Source organism: Zootoca vivipara, chromosome 12, assembly GCF_965207765.1.
Source record: "Zootoca vivipara chromosome 12, rZooViv2.hap1.1, whole genome shotgun sequence".
Lineage (NCBI taxonomy): Eukaryota > Metazoa > Chordata > Lepidosauria > Squamata > Lacertidae > Zootoca > Zootoca vivipara.
In genome coordinates this window covers 33,162,154-33,182,724 of record NC_142595.1, presented here as the reverse complement: position 1 = coordinate 33,182,724, position 20,571 = coordinate 33,162,154, and the positions used below count along the sequence as shown (strand labels likewise).

The 20,571-nt window shown below is 44.6% G+C and overlaps 1 protein-coding gene across 2 annotated transcripts; it reads left to right on the top strand.

Annotated features, from left to right (window-relative positions):
- The first annotated feature begins 1,185 nt into the window (after positions 1 to 1,185).
- On the top strand, positions 1,186 to 20,275 carry LOC118094903 (serine protease 27-like). 2 transcript variants are annotated; one of them, XM_035135673.3, is made up of 7 exons: positions 1,186 to 1,434; positions 10,376 to 10,402; positions 11,942 to 11,968; positions 12,130 to 12,292; positions 14,439 to 14,710; positions 15,922 to 16,091; positions 18,051 to 20,275. In XM_035135673.3, the coding sequence occupies exons 1-7, from the start codon at positions 1,383 to 1,385 to the stop codon at positions 18,333 to 18,335; spliced, it is 996 nt and encodes a 331-aa protein (XP_034991564.2). In that variant the 5' UTR covers positions 1,186 to 1,382; the 3' UTR covers positions 18,336 to 20,275. The 2 variants fall into 2 exon arrangements, with proteins under 2 accessions (XP_034991564.2, XP_088512430.1); XM_088656304.1 differs by lacking the exon at positions 10,376 to 10,402 and having other exon boundaries at positions 1,234 to 1,434.
- Positions 20,276 to 20,571: the final 296 nt, after the last annotated feature.

Genomic DNA, 20,571 nt, shown 5'->3' with positions numbered 1-20,571 from the left:
TGGGGGGGGGGGGAGCGGAAGGGATAATGGAAAGTTTGTGTGTATATGTGTTAACACTGCGCTGAAATCTGTCACCCAATTTTTGGAAATATTTCTTTGTTGCAATAAAGGCCTCTGTTTATTTGCCTCATCACAGGTTGCTTTCAAATTACTTAATATTTCAGTGAGTTTGGGATTGAGCTTTCACCTTATCTTTGCGAGGGGGCTGAAAGCAGTGTGTGTTCCCCTTGACACAGAGGGTCATCTGGTCCGACCACCAGCAATGCAGGAATCTTTTTGCCCAATCTTTTGTGGGGCTTGAACCCACAAAACCCTGAGATTAAGAGTCTCATGCTCTACCAGGCAAAAGAAAGCACCTGAGGATGGTGCAGAGCAGGTCTGAGCAGGGCTGTGGCTGTGGCTTTATTGCAGGCAATGCACCTGCAATAAAACATGTTCTTGACACAAGTGCATTCATGGCAGATTTATTCTGCTTTATTAGTTCTGGGATGCTTCCCCAAAGCTACCACATTATTGCTGCCTGGTGGTGCTATCGCGCAACAAAAATGGAATACTCACCCCCCCCATCAGAGAACATGTATGTTACAAAATGTTGCAGGATTTCAGCAGGTAATTACAGGATATACCTTGATTGGAAATGAAACAGTAGAATGTCCCCCTTCCCCCCAAAAAAGTTTTGCAGGAGCAAATATTATTGAAAGCATGATCACTTAGGCAGGCATGAATATAATGCACAATATGCACAATTAAAAGGTCACCTGGAGGGTCGTTTTGCCCTAAATTCTGGCAAATTTGCCCCTGTGAATCAGGGCCTGCATGCTCCCTCTTGAGGAGGCCTTCCTTGGTTCACAACAACACCGTTTAGCAGTTCTACCATTGAGAAAATGGAATTTCCTCGCAATGTAAGTTGCTGAGGTTTTTCATTTATTCCACAAAGAACTGGCACCAAGCTTGTATCCAGAAAAAGGCTCGCTAACAGGTATCCTGTTTTGTTTATTCAGGACAACATAGCACAAGATGGATTTCTCCCTCCCTCCCTCCCTCGCCTTCGCCCCTGCCACTCTGCTTGGAGAAGCACCTTGTTTCTTGGAAGAGGGCCTCATATCTAGGAATCTAAGTTGACCAAACTCATATGAATATCACAGCAAAACCTGACCAAGCTGGGAGGGGGCAAAAGGCCAGTAAGGCGTGGTTACCTGGAGGGGACAGAAAGCGTAGTGGGTGGGCAGACAGGTTGGGTCACATTCTCCCAGGAGGCTGCCAGGAAGTGCCTGCCTGTTTCGTGCACACCTAAGTTCTCGCAGAGGCAGAAGCAAACCTGGAGGGCTGTAGGTTTCAGATTGCCCTGCTCCCCTGGAGGTGAGGCAGGGCCTTTCTGCACTATGAGAATCTTCCTCTCCCTTTTCTGCCTCTCTATGCTACCCCTGATACACGGTAAGCCATTTAGTGTGTGTGTGTGTGTGCGCGCGTGCGCACGAATGTATCTAAGATTCTCTTTCTCTGGAAAAAACTAATGTGGATGGTAGTTTCCATTGGGGTATCTGGGCTATTTGGGAAGAGACATAGGTGATAACAGGGAAGCTACTACTCCAGAGTTTTCCTTCAGAATATAAGAAAGGAGGTGAGACTAGGACTTTGTTGGTTAGAAAGTAGATAATTTTCCTCCCCCACATCTGCTTTGAAGACAAGTGATTGTATAGGACTGTGTTTTCCATTCTGTGGAATCATGTCCCTGTGCAAATGATGTTCCATGCTAGATACTGCGCCCTTGCTGACTCCGCTAACCAGCCCCTTGTCATTCCTCCAGATTCACCCCGTAGAGCTTCCCCTTCACACCCCATGCTCTTGAACTTCCCAGCCTCAATTCCCAAGCCACTTCTCCCTTCTATTCTACAGCCCCACTTTGCACCCCGTTTTCACCTTCACCCCATATCCATATCTTCCTCTTTCTTTTGTGCAACCCCACCAGCACACAATCCACTTGCAGGTTAATCTCCTGCATCTTCTACCTCTCCCGCATTGCAAATACTGAACACCCTTTTCATTTTTTGTCCAACTATGAAGCCACCACCAGCTCCTATTCTTTAGACCCTTTCATGCCCTGGCATTCCGTTTCAACCCCATTTCCATGCCATCCTTCTCTCTCCTTTTTTGCAACCCCCTAGGCACTTTCCATTTTCTCTTCCACTCTCCCTACTTTTCTCAGCTCTCCCTTGTACACAGATCAACCCCATTTGCATGCCTCCTCATCTTCCCCATTCTGCAGCCTCTTTTATGCCAACACTTTACGTGGATATATGTTACTGTAGGTTCTTAAGAGCAAGTACGTTGGCTTATTCTGCTAGAGAAGGCTAAATTCTGTTGATCAATGTTGTGTCTGTCTATCTATCGCTACAAAAGTTGCGCCACCCCCAATTTCTATTCAACTGTGTCAAGATTCTAGGAGGGTTCCAGACGCTCACCCGGGATCTGTGTTCCTTTGAGAATAAAGAAGTGGAAGAGACTGTCGTAGCTTTAGGAAATATTATTCACATATTTACACCTGTGTTTGCTTGGAGGGAGTTCAGGTTTTACAGGATGGTCATCTCAAGAATGGCTTGTTCCCTGCATCTCCCCCAGCCTCCCTTCAGCCAGCCTGCCAGAGATGGATCTCTGTCTTTGTTTCCCCCTTCTCATTCCCAGCACACCTTGCTAAAGGCACTCTTTTCCTGTCACCTCACATGCACACCCTGTCACATTGCCAACCTCTGTCTGCTCAGGCCCAATGATTCCTCCTAGATGGGCCATCAACCCCTTTTGTCATGTTAACACCTCTGTCCCTGGTGAGGCGTTGGCTTGGAAAGGAAGCTTAACCTGTATTTTTCCACTGGCCTGGAATCTTAATACTAACAAGGTTCTGACATTTATTAATTTATTGGGTTTAGAATCCCCTCTGATTCATCCTACCTACCTACCTACCTACCTACCTACCTACCTACCTACCTATGGATCTATCTATGGGTGTCTACTTTGACTTCACCCCCAAAGGCTCATTCCTCCATTGTCTCCTGAGACAGACAGATGCCAACATTTTTTTCCTCTTGTTAATAAAATATGTCTTTGAAATTACTACACTGAATCTGGAATGGCATGTTGAAGACAACACATGGTATCAGGAGTGAAATACATTGTGTGAAACTTTTGAGGGCTATTCATCCTTTATTCTGTCACATGAAGCAGCTGAGGAAGGGCTAGTTTTTGTTCCTCGTCTTTTCCTTCTCACTGTACTCAAACAATGGCAGAAGTGTGAGGGGGATGGTGGTGGAGACCATCTGAGATGAAAATTGTGGTTTTAAACAATGGCAGAGGTTTAACTAAAACAAGGATGGAGTAACACAGAGGGTTTTTTTAAAATAAAAAATCCCAGTTTTAACAAAGAGAAGTAGCAGAGATGTGTACTATGTAAAGAGATGTAGATATGTCATGGAGGGGATGGTTAGTTCCTGAGGAGTGGGAGGAGATCAAGGGTTTGGAGCTAGATGACATAGGGAAGGGTCCAAGCAGGTGGTGGTGAAATCGGGGTCCCAAGAACTCTCTGAGCCAGAGGAGGGGACTAGGGATGAAGAGAGTCAGGAGCTGAATCTTGGGGAGGGTCCAAGCAGGTTGACAGAGAGGTGTTCTGACCCTGTGTCACTGAGCACTTCTATTCAGGCATCTCCTAAACTTGAGCTATTGTTTGCCACACTGAGGGTTGTGTCCACTCCACTCTTCAATTGGACGAGACAGAAGGTGTGCCGCTTCTTGGATCGGCATCTCAGCTTTTGCTCAGCCATGTAATTTGCCTGCTGTGCCCTTTAACTTGTATTGCCCTGCCTCATTAAAGATTTTGGGAGAAACAGAAGCCTAAGTTTGAATTCTTCAGTGAGGGCTAGGACAACAACACAGAAGCTAACCTCACAGAGCTGTTGCCAACTCTTTCCTCTGTACTCAGAGGCAGTTTTAAACTGCCACTCTCCCTACCTCAGTGTCACCCTCTGCTCACTCTATTCAATTCTCGACCACTGTTTGAAACTATGAATTCCCCACACGGTTTCCTCCATCCCTACTTTATTCAAACCTCTGGTGTTGTTTAAAACTGCCATTTCCCCATGTCCTTCCACTCCTGCTCTACTCTAACTTCTGCTGCTGTTTTAAACCACTGCTTCCACACTCTCAGTGTTGTTCGCTAATTGCTCCCATTGCTAACCTTCTTGGGAGGGAGTAGGGCCTAGTGATTTGGGCAGATGGGTGGGGAAATTGGGGGCTCCCCCCAGGACCATCTCCAGTGGTGGAATGGGAGTGGGAGGCTGTATGGATGTTTGATGTAATTGAATGCAAGTGTGTTTCCTTCTCCAGACTTCATGTAGTCCCCAAACTTCAGCCCTCCAGATGTTTTGGGCTACAATTCCCATCATCCCTGACCACTGGTCCTGTTAGCTAGGGATCATGGGAGGGACTACAAACATCTGGAGGGACGCAGTTTGGGAATGCTTGATGTAGTTGTTATGTGGTAGAGATAAAGCAGGTCTAAAGGTAATGGTACCCCTAACCTTTAGGTCCAGTTGCGGACGACTCTGGGGTTGCGGCGCTTATCTCGCTCTATAGGCTGAGGGAGCCGGCATTTGTCCACAGACAGCTTCCGGGTCAGATGGCCAGCATGACTAAGCCGCTTCTGGTGAATCAGAGCAGTGCACGGAAACACCGTTTACCTTCCCGCCGGAGCGGTACCTATTTATCTACTTACACTTTGACATGCTTTTGAACTGCTAGGTGGGCAGGAGCTGGGACCGAACAACGGGAGCTCACCCTGCCATGGGGATTCGAACCACCGACCTTCTGATCGGCAAGCCTTAGGCTCTGTGGTTTAACCCACAGTGCCACCCGTGTCCCTAAAAGAGGTGGCATTTCAGCACTATTACAGGGCACAGTCCTGCACAGGCTTCTCACTTGTGTGTGAGTGACTGTGGGTCACGTCCCCCAGTTACCTGGCTCCTTGTCTGTGTGAAGTTAACATTTCTGGAATGCATAGAGATGTGTGCTTGTGTATGTGGAAAAATATGGAATTAGGGAAGAGGATCAGGATTCCTGGTTTCATTCCCTAGCTTTGCAAGGGGGATGCTGTCAAGAAGCCAGCACTCCTGGCTTGGGGGTGGGCAACCAGAACTTTCTGGAAGCAGACTAGAGTGCAGTTTGCATAAGAGCAGATGAGTATGGCTTCCAATTGAGCATTTCCTGGCTGGCTTGTCAGGCATCTGGGCTGGCTGCCAGATTGCAAGTGGGAAGCTCTAAAAAGAGAAAAGCTTTCTTGTTTTGTTTGTTTCCAGTTCTGGCTTCTTCCCCTGCTTGTTGGTTAATTCGTTAATTCAAAAACAATTTTCAACATGCCTGCATTGTACATGCAGGTACGATGCACAGAAGAAAGTTCACCTGGAAATTTTTTGGAAGTGTGTGTGCACTTGGAAGGCGCCATGTGCATGAAAAGGTCTTCCTGCTGGTGGCATCCAATATGTGGAGATGTTGTATTCCACTTTTCCAGTGTCCCGCCAATATTTGAAGATTGTTCTGTTCTAGTGAGCCATATGGGCAGACTCTCCCCACCCCACCCCCCACAATGCCCCTGGGCACAATTTGTATGTCATGACATTGCATCATTCTTAGCGACATTCTGTTCCAGGAACGTGGGCAGGCTCCAAAGAGCAGCCAAGTTCCTGCTTGAAGTGGAGGAAAGCCTTTTGTTTACATATATAAAAAGGGGAGAGAGAGAGAGAGAGAGAAAAAACCCCATATATATATTTAATGCATTTTCGGTTTTACAAACAGTAACAAAAAAGAAATAAAATGAAACAGAATACAAACAATGTACAGTGGTACCTCGGTTTACAAACACAATTGGTTCTGGAGGTCTGTACTTAACCTGAAGTGTACTTAACCTGAAGCGAACTTTCCCATTGAAAGTAATGGAAAGTGGGTTAATCTGTTCCAGATAGGTCTGCGGAGTACTCAACCTGAAGCGTACTTAACCCAAGGTATGAGTGTAATTGGTTTCAGAAGTCTGTACTTAACCTGAAGCGTTCTTAACCTGAAGCAAACTTTCCCATTGAAAGTAATGGAAAGTGGATTAATCCATTCCAGACAGGTCTGCGGAGTACTTAAACTGAAAATACTCAAACCGAGGCGTACTTAAACTGAGGTATGACTGTATCCCCTTTGACTTCCCTCTCCCCTTTTGTGGACCGTTATGTTATTATTTTCCTTCTGCATCTTCTCAATAAATCCAATTATTATAAAGCCTTAATCAATCCATAATTCAATTTTTACTACAAGATTTCTGTCAATCCTACTACTGTTTGTTTACAATAGTTTTTCAAATACGTTATATACTTTACCAATTACTTATTATAATTTGATTCTTCCTGGTTCCTGGTTCTTCCTGTAAGTTTTGCCATTTCACCATACCGGTAGATCATTAGTTTTATCTGCCACTCTTCCTTGGTCGGGATTGGATCTTCTTTCCATCTATGAGCTAGCAAAATCCGGTCAGCTGTGGTCGCATACATAAGCACTTTCCTCTGGTATTCTTGGTTTCCTTGGAAGGTTCAATGAGTCAGGAACTAACCAGACTCACTTTTTTAAAGGACAAAGCAGTTGCATGCTGTTTGATTGGGGAACCAGCACAGAGGGAGGGGATGTTTAACCCTTTCTATACTGTGTCATCGTCATGATCTAAATGGCTCCCACCAATTCCAAATGGATCCCTAGAAGGATAGACAAATACAGCCGCCTTTTTCCAGGGGCAATTGAGTAACAATGTGTATGCTATGTGCCCCTCTCCCAGTGCCACTACTTCAGTCATATCAGAAGTAGTCTCTGTGAAGTACACTCCACTTTCTGAAGAACCTGGTCATCGCACTCCTGCAATACATCTCCCTCTCTTTCAAATCAGAACCTGTGAAGGCGGTGAAGGTCCTGTGTGAGTGTCTGGAGGCCGTTGGAGGATGGATGGTGGCTAACAGATTGAGGTTGAATCCTGACAAGACAGAAGTACTGTTTGTGGGGGACAGGAGACGGGCAGGTGTGGAGGACTCCCTGGTCCTGAATGGGGTAACTGTGTCCCTGAAGGACCAGGTGCGCAGCCTGGGAATCATTTTGGACTCACAGCTGTCCATGGAGGCGCAGGTCAATTCTGTGTCCAGGGCAGCTTAGACCCTACCTGCCTGCAGACTGTCTAGCCAGAGTGGTGCATGCTCTAGTTATCTCCCGCTTGGACTACTGCAATGCGCTCTACGTGGGGCTACCTTTGAAGGTGACCTGGAAACTACAACTAATCCAGAATGCGGCAGCTAGACTGGTGACTGGGAGTGGCTGCCGAGAACACATAACACCAGTCTTGAAAGATCTACATTAGCTCCCAGTACGTTTCCAAGCACAGTTCAAAGTGTTGGTGCTGACCTTTAAAGCCCTAAACGGCCTCGGTCCAGTATACCTGAAGGAGCGTCTCCACCCCCATCATTCAGCCCGGACACTGAGATCCAGCACCAAGGGCCTTCTGGCGGTTCCCTCATTGTGAGAAGTGAGGTTACAGGGAACCAGACAGAGGGCCTTCTCAGTAGTGGCGCCCGCCCTGTGGAACGCCCTCCCATCGGATGTCAAAGAGAACAACAACTACCAGATTTTTAGAAGACATCTGAAGGCAGCCCTGTTTAGGGAGGCTTTTAATGTTTAATAGATTATTTTATTTCATTTATCTGTTGGAAGCCGCCCAGAGTGGCTGGGGAAACCCAGCCAGATGGGCGGGGTATAAATAATAAATTATTATTATTATTATTATTATTATTATTATTATTATTATTATTATTATTATACCATTAAAGCACATTTGAAACACATCTTTTGCTGGCCAGCCTTCGGCTCCACAGCAGCCTGAGGTGGAAAATGGAGAGAAAGCTCTGAAAGAAGGAAACTGCAATTAAATAACAATTTCAACAGGAGCCTTGCAAACCATTTTTTATTATTATTTCCATTCGGAAAGAATGCTCTCACTGTTTGTGGGGACGAGGCCTAAGATAAGGAAACCGCAATTGCAAGAGCCTATGTGGGGCAGATGTTAAGTACACAACAAGCATTCATAACTGAAGCGAGTTCTGTTGGAATTATGTGTTTTAAGAAGCTGTGCCCATAAAAAGCTGTGGCTTGGAATGCTCAAACAACTACCAGGCTCCCCCTGGGCTCCAAAAAATGGCAGGGTGTGTGTGGGAAAACAAAACAATCAGTGTATTACACAATGGTTATCATTTTTCAGCTCCCCCCCCCCTGCCATACTGCCGCAGCCAGTTCTAAGAATCTCAAGGCATACCTCACCAAAGAGAAAGATATACTTTTGCAGGACATTACTTGATTTTGATTTGATTTGATGTCCTATTAAAAGGTAAAGGTAAAGGGACCCCTGACTATTAGGTCCAGTCGTGACTGACTCTGGGGTTGTGCGCTCATCTCGCATTATTGGCCGAGGGAGCCGGCGTATAGCTTCCAGGTCATGTGGCCAGCATGACAAAGCCGCTTCTGGCAAACCAGAGCAGCACACGGAAACGCCGTTTACCTTCCCGCTGTAGCGGTTCCTATTTATCTACTTGCATTTTTTTTGACGTGCCTTCGAACTGCTAGGTTGGCAGGAGCTGGGACCAAGCAACGGGAGCTCACCCCGTCACAGGGATTCGAACCGCCGACCTTCTGATCAGCAAGCCCTAGGCTCAGTGGCTTAGCCCACAGCGCCACCTGGGTCCAAGAATCTCAAGGCATACCTCACCAAAGAGAAAGATATACTTTTGCAGGACATTACTTGATTTTGATTTGATTTGATGTCCTATTAGCATTCCACTTTTCCAACCATGTTACGCTCAAAGCTGCTCATGATACTAACTAGAGAATTAAAAATTAGTAAAAATTACATTGACTGTAACCATATCAGAAACATATCAATACCAGCAAATTTGAAGGAAAAGTATCGTAAGATTCTTTACCCCCCCCCTATTTAATCCCCTGCAAGCTAAACCTAATACATAGACTTGGATTTGATAATGGTTGGAGATGTATAAAGCAGATTTTATACTTAACTTCTGGAATTGTCCTCAAATATAAACTTGTTGAATACCTGTACAGACAACAATATTGGAAGAGTTAGGATGCTCTATACCTCTGGGACCTGAGGTACTTTTACTTGATTTTAAAAAAGATGTTATGTCAGAAAATGATCCTAAGTAAGTAAGGTTACTAAATAAGTAACCTTATTGCTTGGAAAAGACCCTGATGTTGGGAAAGATGGAGGGCACTAGGAGAAGGGGACGACAGAGGACGAGATGGTTGGACAGTGTTCTCGAAGCTACGAACATGAGTTTGACCAAACTGCGGGAGGCAGTGCAAGACAGGAGTGCCTGGCGTGCTATGGTCCATGGGGTCACGAAGAGTCGGACACGACTAAACGACTAAACAACAACAAACCTTATTGCTGCTGCAAAGGTAATGACTGAAAAAAGAAAGGAAATAGAATGATAAAAAACACAACAGCATATAAAACACAACAACATATAAATAAGGCAAAAGGACAAATTCATTAGGCAACTAATGCAATTGAATACAAACTCATCATGAGTCGAAATATCAGAAATGGCTGCTGAGCCCCAAACCGGGAGCAGTTGATTTGGGAAGGGGATTTGTCGCTCAGTTCAGCAACACACTCCTAGGCAGCAAGACCTTCCATAGTTTTAAGTCTCATCTTTGATTTCAACCTCAGTCAAAGAGCTCACTCACTTCTATGTTGTTTTTGGATGGGTGGGCAACAATATTACAACCGTGTGTGTGTGTGTGTGTGTGTGAATATGGGAGTAAATATGGTTGGCTTCCATTTGTCTCAGGAGACAAACGGTGCAACTTTGGGGGTGAAGTCAAACTGTTGGGAGGTTACAGCGCCTGCTGTGGCTGTAGAAACCAAAGCGGGAGAGACATGTTTTGTTGTAGCTGGGGCAGATGAAGGTGTCTGGTTGTGCTGCTGCAGCTGCACCACGGCATTTCTTCTCTTCAGGTACTGCAGGGTTCTACTCCATTCCAATGCGTTTCGGATGACTAGCCACCTGAGGCAGAGCTGTCTTATGGTAGGGACGACCACAGATGCCCCCATAAACCTCGTGCCCCAAGTTGTCACCTGGGTTTGTTCCTTCAAGGGCACTATCTGTTTACCTTTTTCTTTTTTCAATGTTACGGTATGATTTTATTTGGTTTCCTCTTCCTGGTTCTTGTTTATACCTAAACAATCTGGTTCCCAAGCTTTGCCTCTGATGATGTCATTTAATCATTTTTCAATCAGGTGTCCTGAAACATGAAACTCAAAGCGGTGAGTATCTCTTTCAGCTGGACCATGTGCAAATGTATTCACTTTGAACCGTGCAATAGGTATGTTAAGCAATGTGTGCGCTCGGGCAGTAATCCTATAATCTACAAGGAAATGTTCTCCCCTCTCCCCTGCAGAATTCTTAACATTGCTGTTGTTGTAACGGCAGGGGTTAAGGTAAAGGCTGTGTGTACACACCATAAGCTATGTGCCATCAAAATTGTTGCAGTGTATGCACTTAGGGTATATGATTTATCAAATTCTTTCCTAAAGCTGGGGGTTTTGTGGAACACAGTCTTGTTTTTCTTTGATAATTGAGAAAGAGTAGGAAAATTTATCACATTCAAAAGAAAAATTGGGTAAAAAGTATTGCTTCATTTGAACATTTCTCACTGCTTTTCATTTTGGGAGATCCGTATGACCTTTTGCTTGCTGCCCAATTTCAGCCTTGCTGATTCAGGAAACTATGATTTAATTTGGGTTTCTCAGCTCTGCGTCAGTAATCTATATTTTAGAATTGTAATGCTAGCACTTTACGAAGTTTCTCATGATATTAACTTCATTTATCTTATTTCCTGTAGTGCTCAATTAAGTTGTGTTAATTAAAGAAAATTGATTTTCTGTGTGCTTGAAGACTCATAATTGAACACTAGATTTTCTGTGTGCTTATATGAAGGGGTCTAACTTCCACCTCAATGTGGTAGTTGCTACAGAGGGAACCATTTCTGCCACATAGAAATCACACTTAGATTTGTCCTCTGAATGGAGCAAACTTTTCACAATAGAACAAACATGTACTGCTGGAGATGTAAATGAATGAAAGCAGATTTCATATGTATTTTCTGGAATTGTAGCAAAGAACTGTAAAAAGAGTCTGGTCTATGATATTTGACACAATACAGGAAATGGCAGGATATGCTTTGTCCCCAAATTCTAAAAAAATCCTTTGAGGATATTGATCATCAATTAATACAAACTCTACTGACCATATCAAAACCATGTACTGTAGATTGCCAAACTTGCAAATGTACCGCCACCCCAACTGTTACAGAATGGCTGAATAACACTTGGGAAATAATACTGCCGATAAAGCAAATATATAATAGAAGAACACTTTATAATAATTATCAAAACAACTTCATTGAAATACAGTCTACACTTAGAGAATTCTGGAATGACAAATTAGCACACAATATAGCTCCTTATAACTCATTTATATTAATCTTATTTTCTATCTGTTTATTCCTCACTCTTCCTAATGCAACTGTGCTACTCATATTTTCTCTTCATTTTATTCTTGCACAGTTGTACTAGAATTAATTAAAAAGATTAGCAAGAAAACAAATCTTGCTTGATTTTTCAGTGCTTGAAATCAGCATCTACATTTTTAAAATCAAATGTTGAAGCCTCCAACCTAAAATAACGAGATAGGGTACTTGTTTGCTCACTATTTTGTTCGTCACTGGTTTTGCTTTTAAATATTGCTTATTCTTTACTGAAGACTCACACCTCCTGTTTCCTCTCTTCCTCATTAATTTTTAGGAGCTGTGGAAAATGGCACTCAGACAGGTAAGAGATCAGCAAAAACAGGTTCTCTCACTGAAAATCACAGGGTCCTGGCCCTTGGCTTCTGTCCTTCATCCTGGGAGTTCCCCCCTTTGCCTGGACATCTTGGGGAAGAGGTCAAACTCGAGATGTTTTGTCAACTTTCTTTTTCTCTGTTTTGCCAGTGTGTGGCCGGATTATGCCCCAAAACCGTATTGTGGGGGGAAGAGATGCTTCTCGTGGGGCTTGGCCGTGGCAAATCAGCCTCCAATATAATGGCCAGCATGCCTGTGGAGGGACCCTCATCAGTGCTGACTGGGTGTTGACAGCAGCCCACTGCTTCCCCAAGTGAGTAACAGGGAAACTGGCCTTTGAGTGTGTAATGGGAAAAACGAGTAGGCTAAAGATCTGACCTAGCATTTTCAAAGAATTCACCCTCTTTGTTCTCTATGTAGTAACAGATATTTGAAAATATTAGGCCTCTGGAATTATACTCTGGCTGTTTGTCAAGGATCCACTGCCATGTTAGGTCCTCTCCCCACAAAGTTTGCCCTCAGCAACTTTAGAAGAGCACACGAAAAGGAGCTGTGCGAGGCAGACTTTGTGGGGAGAAAGGCCTGCTCACAAGTGCAGATGTAAAAAAACAATGTTTTCCATTCTGCCCTTTATTTGTAACAAAAAGCACTGCAGTTCGTCTTTACTCAAAACTAGGCTATTTGTCCCTCTGCCCATTGTGGCAAAATTATTTAATTTACATAATTACATAAATTATGTAATTTCCGTTGGAATCATCAGATATCCCTATTCACAAGTCTTCAATCTTGTCTTTCTCTGTTCTCCCCCTTAAGAAAACCCAGGAGCTTCAAGAGACAGCCTACCTGATATGTCAGGCCAGCTGAACTTCTACCCCATTCCCCCTCCCACCCCAAACACATAATCCCCCCAAAGCTTTCTCTTGTACTTCTTGTTGCAGTGTCTGTCATCGTCATTAATTAAATTTCTATCCCACCCTACATTGCAAAGTGATGTGTGTATGATATTGTTCATGCACAATGCAAACCAAAGTAGCTGCCTCAGGTAAACAAACATGGTGACTAACTCTCTGTTTGCGTATACGATACCTCATGTGTTACTGCTGTGAAACAGAACAGGGCTGTGGGGAGGGACTCTGCCTCTATCACGGTTCTGCTCTTGTGTTTGGCTGCTGCTTCTGAAATGGGGATTCTCCCCCCACATGGAGGCTCACAATGTGTATTTGAATCCTATGCCCAGGTATTCACTTGTGCATGCAAGTGACCAACTGTGGTCACATTCTCACTAGGTAAAAAGGCGACTACAGGGTTGTGATGCTCATCTCGCTTTCAGGCCAAGGGAACCGGCATTTGTCCGCAGACAGCTTTCTGGGTCATGTGGCCAGCATGACTAAACCACTTCTGGTGCAACAGAACACCACGATGGAAGCCAGAGTGCATGGAAATGCCGTTTTCCTTCCCGCCACAGCGGAACCTATTTATCTACTTGGACTGGCGTGCTTTCGAACTGCTAGGTTGGCAGGAGCTGGAACAGAGCAACCCTGTCGTGGGGATTCGAACCTCTGACTTTCTGATTGGCAAACCCAAGAGGCTCAGTGATTTAGACCACAGCGCCACCAGCGTCCCCTACATTCACACTATCCATAGAAATAGAAATACTTTATTGTCACTGTACCACCTGTTTACAATGAGATTAAACGAGCCCCCCTCCCTCCCTCAATCTCTCAGTCCTTGTTACACTCTGTGTAGAGTCGGATGACCACCAACCCTGAACGTCAGCTACAGTGTTGCTGTCTTCCATTCAGCAGCCTCATGGGTAGAACATGGGTAGAAACTGCTCTTTAACCTGTTGGTGTGGCTGATCATGCTTCTCTATCTCCTGCTCGAAGGCAGGAGATTAAAGGGTGCTGGCTAGGGTGTGAGTCATCCCTAAGAATGTTCCTCGCTCTTCTGAGGCAATGGTCTCCTGCGATAACATCTAGCGGATTCAGGGGACAGCCTACGATATCGTGTGCTGTCTTCACCACCCTCCGTAGGGACTCTCTGTCCATGGCTGTCAAACCAGAATACCACACCGTAATGCAGTATGAGAGAACACTTTCTATCGTGGACCGATAGAAGGAAATAATCAGTTGCTGTCCAACTTTGTTCTTTCGCAAGACCCTAAGGAAATGAAAATTTAAATTTAAATTTAAAGCACTGTGATAATACTCAAAGCAGTTGTAACTGATAATTTGAGTAAAGCTGGCAGAGGAACCTTTGGCTTCCAGATGTTGCTGAGCTACAACTCCCATAAGCCCCATCAAGCATGGTCAATGTCTAGGGATGACGGGGATTTTAGTTCATAAACATCTGGAGGCCACAGTTTCCCCACACGTGGAGAAAATGATACAATACACCCTCTATTTAATTCAGAAACTACCCCACCCCTTGTCCTGACTCTTGTTTGTTTTTCCTAACAGGACATCAAAACTATCTAACTACCAAGCAAACTTGGGGAACTACCAGCTCTTGAACCCAGAACCCAATGCTAAGTGGTTGAAACTCTCGCAAGTGTTCGTGAACAAGCAGTATGCTGGAGATGGGACCAGTGGAGATATAGCTCTGGTTCAGTTAGAACATCCCGTACGCTTCACCCAAAGCATCCTCCCAGCCTGTCTCCCAGATGCCAAGGTCCAGATCCCAAATGGCACTCTTTGTTGGGTGACGGGATGGGGAGCTCCACAATATGGAGGTGAGGTGCTGTAGCTCATTGGCAGAGCAGCTGCTTTGATTGCAGAGGGTTCCAGTTTTAATCCCTGGCAAAGATCCTTACCTAAACCCTGAAGACTTGCTGATGGTTAGTGCTGAGCTGAAGTTTAGTATGACTCACTGTAGGGCATGTTTTCCAAAGTGGGCTAAAATGGTTCAGCTGCATGGCAGTTTTAGAATGGATGTGGTTTAAGGTGCTCAGTGAGGTTCATGTTTGCTTTTAACCTGTATTTTAATAGTCTTTCTCCCCCACCCCTTTGTACGTAAACCACGCTGCAACCTTCTACTGAAGGGCATTATAGAAATGTCTAGAATAAATAATAAATAAATAGGAGCACAGAGAACACATGGTACAGAAAGCTTGGGGATTTAAGGGGGCAGATAGCCACTGTAACCAATATTACTACTTGACTAGAAGTATGATGTTGTGAGATATAGCTGCTTGGAATAATCCAGATTTGTGTCTCTGAGGGTGCGATATTAAAAAAATGCAAAAGAAATTATTATTGTTAATAATAACAAATAAATTGGAGTTCACGTGGTTAAAAGGGCAGATAAGGAAGGGGCTTGATAGGGTCTGGATACTTAGAAGGTGCAAATCAAGGGGAACTGAGATGTGAATTACTTCATGAGGGATACCTTTAGCTGGGTGCCAATATGGTTCCATCTAGATGTTTTTGGACTACAACTCTCATCAGCCCCTGCTGTTTCAGCAAAATCCAAAACATCTGGACATCAGGTTGGCAAAGACTGGGATAGAGAGAGCAGCTTAGACCAGAGTACTTAGCCATGACTGAGGTGAAAAGAAAAGGTGAAATTAGAGGGAAGACATTTGAAATTCTATTGCTACTTGGTTAGATCAGAGATGGGCAACTTGTGGCCCTTTAGATGTTATCCTCCATCTCTCATCTGTGGCAAGGTTAGAAGCAAGTGTCCCACATTTTCCAGAGCATTTTCCTATCACTTTCCACATCACAACAAGTCAGATCTTTTGGGTAAGTGGATTTGTTGTGTAAGACCTGCAATCAACTATATCGTGTGACCTGAATTTGCCGGTATATTTTTGAAACACCCACTGTTGTTTTTGAGGTGGATTTGCATCCCTTTCCTCTTGCAGTATTTAATTTATTCTGAATTGCTTGATTTCTCATTCCTCCTCTTCTTCCATCCTTGCCATCTTATGTTTGCTTCAAGCTACCCTCCGGGCTCCCAAGACGCTGCAACAGCTCCAGCTGCCCTTGATAGACACAGGACCCTGTGATGCCATGTACCACATTGGCACTGGTATCCCCCCAAGTATCCGACAGATCCAGGATGACATGATCTGCGCTGGCTTCGTCAAAGGAGAGAAAGATGCATGTTTGGTAAGAAAGGAGTACCAGTGGATATGCAAATGGCAGAGCAGCAGTGAGGGCATAGGGCAAGGATGAGGAAACTGTGTCCTTCCAGATGTGGTTGGATTTCTCCTAAACCCAGTCCCTCTCACTTATTCCCTCTGCACCCTCCACTTACTAATAACCCTGTAACTGTGGCCCACAGCTGTGGCACAAAGCCAATCAAATAAGATATTATATTTAACAAAAGTGATTACATTTATTTATATCAAGATTAGAAAGTGAACAACCTTATCTGGTTTAAAATAGTACTGTATCTTTAAGTGAGTATAAACTTTGTTAGCTTGTTACTGTCACTTTAAATATCAACACATTGTATCCATCCATTAATGTTAAACTGAGACACCTTTAAGAATGCAGTTGCCTCCCCCCCCTCCCTGCACCCCAGTTAAGTCTCACCAACAGTCATACCTTGGAAGTCGAACAGCTTAGTTCCTGAACGTTTTGGCTCCCAAACGCCCCAAACCCGGAAGTGACTGTTCTGGTTGCAAACTATTTTTTAAACCCGAAAGTCCGGTGTGGCTTCTGCGGCTTCTGATTGGCTGTAGGATCTTCCTGCAGCCAATCAGAAGCCGTGCTTTGGTTTTCAAACATTTTGGAAGTCAAATGGACTTCTGGAACAGATTCCGTTCGACTTCCAAGGTACGACTGTACTTGAGGACTGTGTTGGAAACCTCTTCTCCCAATCCCTTGCTGACTTATCAAAGTGTAGGTTTGTCTTGCTGAACTACTTGGAAATTTCGCCTCTGGAATTCCTACTACTAATCAGAAACCAACATTCCAGGTTGCTTCTCATTTTCCCCCTTCCGACAATTCTCCCCTTGCCTCTTCAGCCTAAGCCAAGCAATTCACTCAGCCCAACAAGTATTTGGCCACCAAACTGCTCTACCTCCATCTTAGGTCTGCTTTCTTATTCCATGATCCTCATCCTCTGCTGTCTTCTTCTGGCTGAACACCAAGCACCAACAACTCCAACTGTCCCTCTGCTGACCAACACATGGTTTATATACACTTCTTCTGGGCCCTCTAGTCCAGTCCCAGCCAATCAGAGTGTCCAACTGAAAATTCTAAACCTGCACCCACCAATCAAAATGTGCAGGCATTCTATACTTCTTTTGCATACCGAGAATTCTAACACTAGCCTTTCCTCACAGTTGTCAGTTAAGGCTCCTGTTGGCAGTTAAACTGACTTTGGCCATACCAGACAGAAAACTTCCCACCTCAAATACATTACAATCAGTGCTTTGCTTCTAGAAAAAAAAGGTGCTAGTACTGCATACCCTTGAGCACACCCAGAAAAAAAGAGAACTGATTACAATGTATATTACACGACAAATGTACTGTACACATTACACAATGCTCATTAAAACCTGATTCAAATAAATAGGATTTCCCTCCATACATTCTGAAGAAATATGAGGAACCAGATCTCAATCGCTGGGGAGGGAAATGCTGTTACTGACTGTTGTGACTCCACTGAGTTTTGTTGCTGTTGTTGTCACAACTACAAAACACATGGGACCAGTAGCGAAAAAGTTGTGTGTGTAGGGGGATATTTGGGGAAACTTTTGCTCCTCCCTAAAATTTGCTGGATAAAGTTCCAGTAGCTCAGCTTTAGTGACACCTACCTGGAAGTCCTTTAGCCTAACTCCCAAGGTAGGTTAAGCCTTGTTGTTGCTTCCTAGAGTGGAGGAGAGGGTGTTCTATCCATGCTCAGAGGCAGCCTGGAAAAAGGACTTTTTATTCCAGTTATACCTTTAGTAGGCTCAAGACATAGGTGAGAGAGATCTTACCCAGGGAGATGGTTATGTGTGTAAATGGAACGTCCTGGCAGTGGTTGGCTTGTAGCACCAGGCTCAACGTAAAACAGATAAGGTCTGGAACAAGGAGCATGTTACAGACTCTCACCATCTGCTTTCCTTAACTTAGGGTGACTCCGGAGGTCCCTTGGTCTGTCAAGCGGATGGTGCTTGGTTTGTGGTGGGCATTGTGAGCTGGGGTGAAATGTGTGCCATCGCCAACCGTCCAGGCGTCTACACCCGTGTTGGCTTCTACGAGGACTGGATAAAGAGGCACTACGCTGGAGCTAAGTTCGGCCTTGTGAATGTCACTTACTACCGAGACTCTTCATCTGCATTGGCCTCCAGCCTTGTCCTCAAAGAGTTCCTGCTACTGCTCACTGCCTCCTGCCTCACTGCCATCCTTCTGACATAGAGGGATATGATTGTGTCCCAATGTTTCCCTCACTCAAATGAAGTGTTATAGAAAACAAACAAACAAAAACCCAGGTTATTTTCACAAAAAAAAAATGTGTCTGAAGATTACTGGTAGCGCAGTAGCTTCTGCTGTTCTATCATATACCTCGGGAATGTATCAGGACTGCAGTTCTGAGTGGACGGATTCTGGAATGTTCTGGAAAGTTCCATGTTTTGATGAAGAGAACAACAAGAGGAACAATGTCAGACTTTATGGACTTATAGAACATTGGAGGTGTGGGGAGCGATATTTTCTGGTGAGGGAGCAGGACTTCTTCACTTGGAACACTGCCCTCTAAGCTCTCCCCCTCCCCGCTGCTTAAAATATCCCTTACATTGGAACAGGGGTTCTTGCATCCTGCCCTAAAAGGTGCTACTTATGTGAACTGTTGAATATACATATGCACATTTGCACAGTCTATGCAGAGCACAACATTTCTTACTTCATGGAGTAGAATTTGAATTCTCCTATTGAACTCAGCTGTGGCCCATGCATTAAAAGGAGGACGTTGTGGGGCTGTATGAGCAGAACACCTCTCACTGCCACCTCCATGCTCCCTGATTTTTGCGTCTTAATCAAACGTTTTATTCATATAGTGATAAAAAGACACGCCATAAATTTGAAACAATAGGATACCACTTTAAACAGTCTACCTCTGTGAGGGGAATAGGGGTCTCCTAACAAATCTCAGCACCGTTAACAAACTACAGATCCCAGGATTCATTGGGAGGGGGAAGCCATGGCTGTTTTAAAGGGTATCATACTGCTTAAAATGTATGGCGTGAATGTGGCCAAAGTGATCCTCTCTGTCAAAAGGGGCCTTGATTGGGCCAGGGCCTCTCCTCACATAGAAGAACCAAATGCACATGCACCACTACACAAACAGCATTCCTCCTATTGTAGTTTGAGCGCATGGATGCTAAGGGTGTGTGGTGGTGCTGTGTAGAGTATGCAGGGCTTGTCAGCACAGCCTTTGAGTCCCCACCACACCTTCCTTTGACACGTGGAGGGAATCATGTGAACCCCCATAAAGTGGTCCTAATCAGGGGAGTGACTGGAAGGTAGCTTTGTACAAGGGTGTGTGGTGTGGTGAGGGACAGAGATGACAACCGCCTCATTTGATTAGTTTGGCCTCTCTCCCTCCTCCCTACATTTTCCAGGCCAGGGCAAAGCAGGCCTCAGAGTCCAAAACTCAGCAGCACACCACCTTGCTACCCCCTTCCTTCCTTCCTTCCTTCCTTCCTTCCTTCCTTCCTTCCTTCCTTCCTTCCTTCCTTCCTTCCTTCCTTCCTTCCTTCCTTCCTTCCGGAATTCACTGCTTTGTGGTGTGTGAAGAGTTGGGGATGGGTGGGGAAGGGTGTCATTTTAGCATTTTGCAACTTGTGCCTAAAAGTCGAGGGAGAAACACACCCACCCCTACTTCCTTACATGGCATATTTACAAGAAGGAATTTAAACAAGAAGGCAATTACAAAGCCTTCTTTGTAATTCAGACCAAAGAGGCTAGTCCCCATGGTGCATTGATGCTTCTTGCCACCAGCACCATATTGTTCGGCTTTTAGCTGGGCATTGCTGTGTAGCATGACCTCTTCTTATTTGTGGGGAACCAGAAAATGATCACCCACTGCTGATTGACCAAGTGTGTGGAGGGATTCCTATTTTGCTCCCACCATGGTATGTATCTTTCAAACCTGTTACCCACTGCCACCTTATATCTGTAATATGCTGTTTACCAAAACTTTCACTATTATCCAGTGGCTGTGGTACTTTAGATGTGATCCAAGCAAACAACTTTATTATTATTAAATACAAATAACAAGATGTTCTTTATTTATTATGAACTATAAAAGTAAACTATAAAAATTTGCCTATAAAAATAAGGCAAATACTATACCTAAATTGGTTACTGTTTCTCTGAGACTTGTGTTTTCTTTTATAAGGGTACTACTGTTACAAATAAAAGGGATGCAGATGGCGCTGTGGTCTAAACCACTGTGCCTAGGGCAGGCATCCCCAAACTTCGGCCCTCCAGATGTTTTGGACTACAATTCCCATCTTCCCCAACCACTGGTCCTGTTAGCAAGGGATCATGGGAGTTGTAGGCCAAAACATCTGGAGCGCTGAAGTTTGGGGATGCCTGGCCTAGGGCTTGCCGATCAGAAGGTCAGCGGTTCGAATCCCCGTGACGGGGGAGC

Excerpts from the sequence above, each read along its gene's own strand:
- LOC118094903 (XM_035135673.3), top strand. The coding sequence starts at position 1,383 with ATGAGAATCTTCCTCTCCCTTTTCTGCCTCTCTATGCTACCCCTGATA. Across the intron at positions 11,969-12,129 it reads GGAAAATGGCACTCAGACAG|TGTGTGGCCGGATTATGCCC; the intron begins GTAAGAGATCAG and ends CTGTTTTGCCAG. Across the intron at positions 14,711-15,921 it reads GGGAGCTCCACAATATGGAG|CTACCCTCCGGGCTCCCAAG; the intron begins GTGAGGTGCTGT and ends GTTTGCTTCAAG.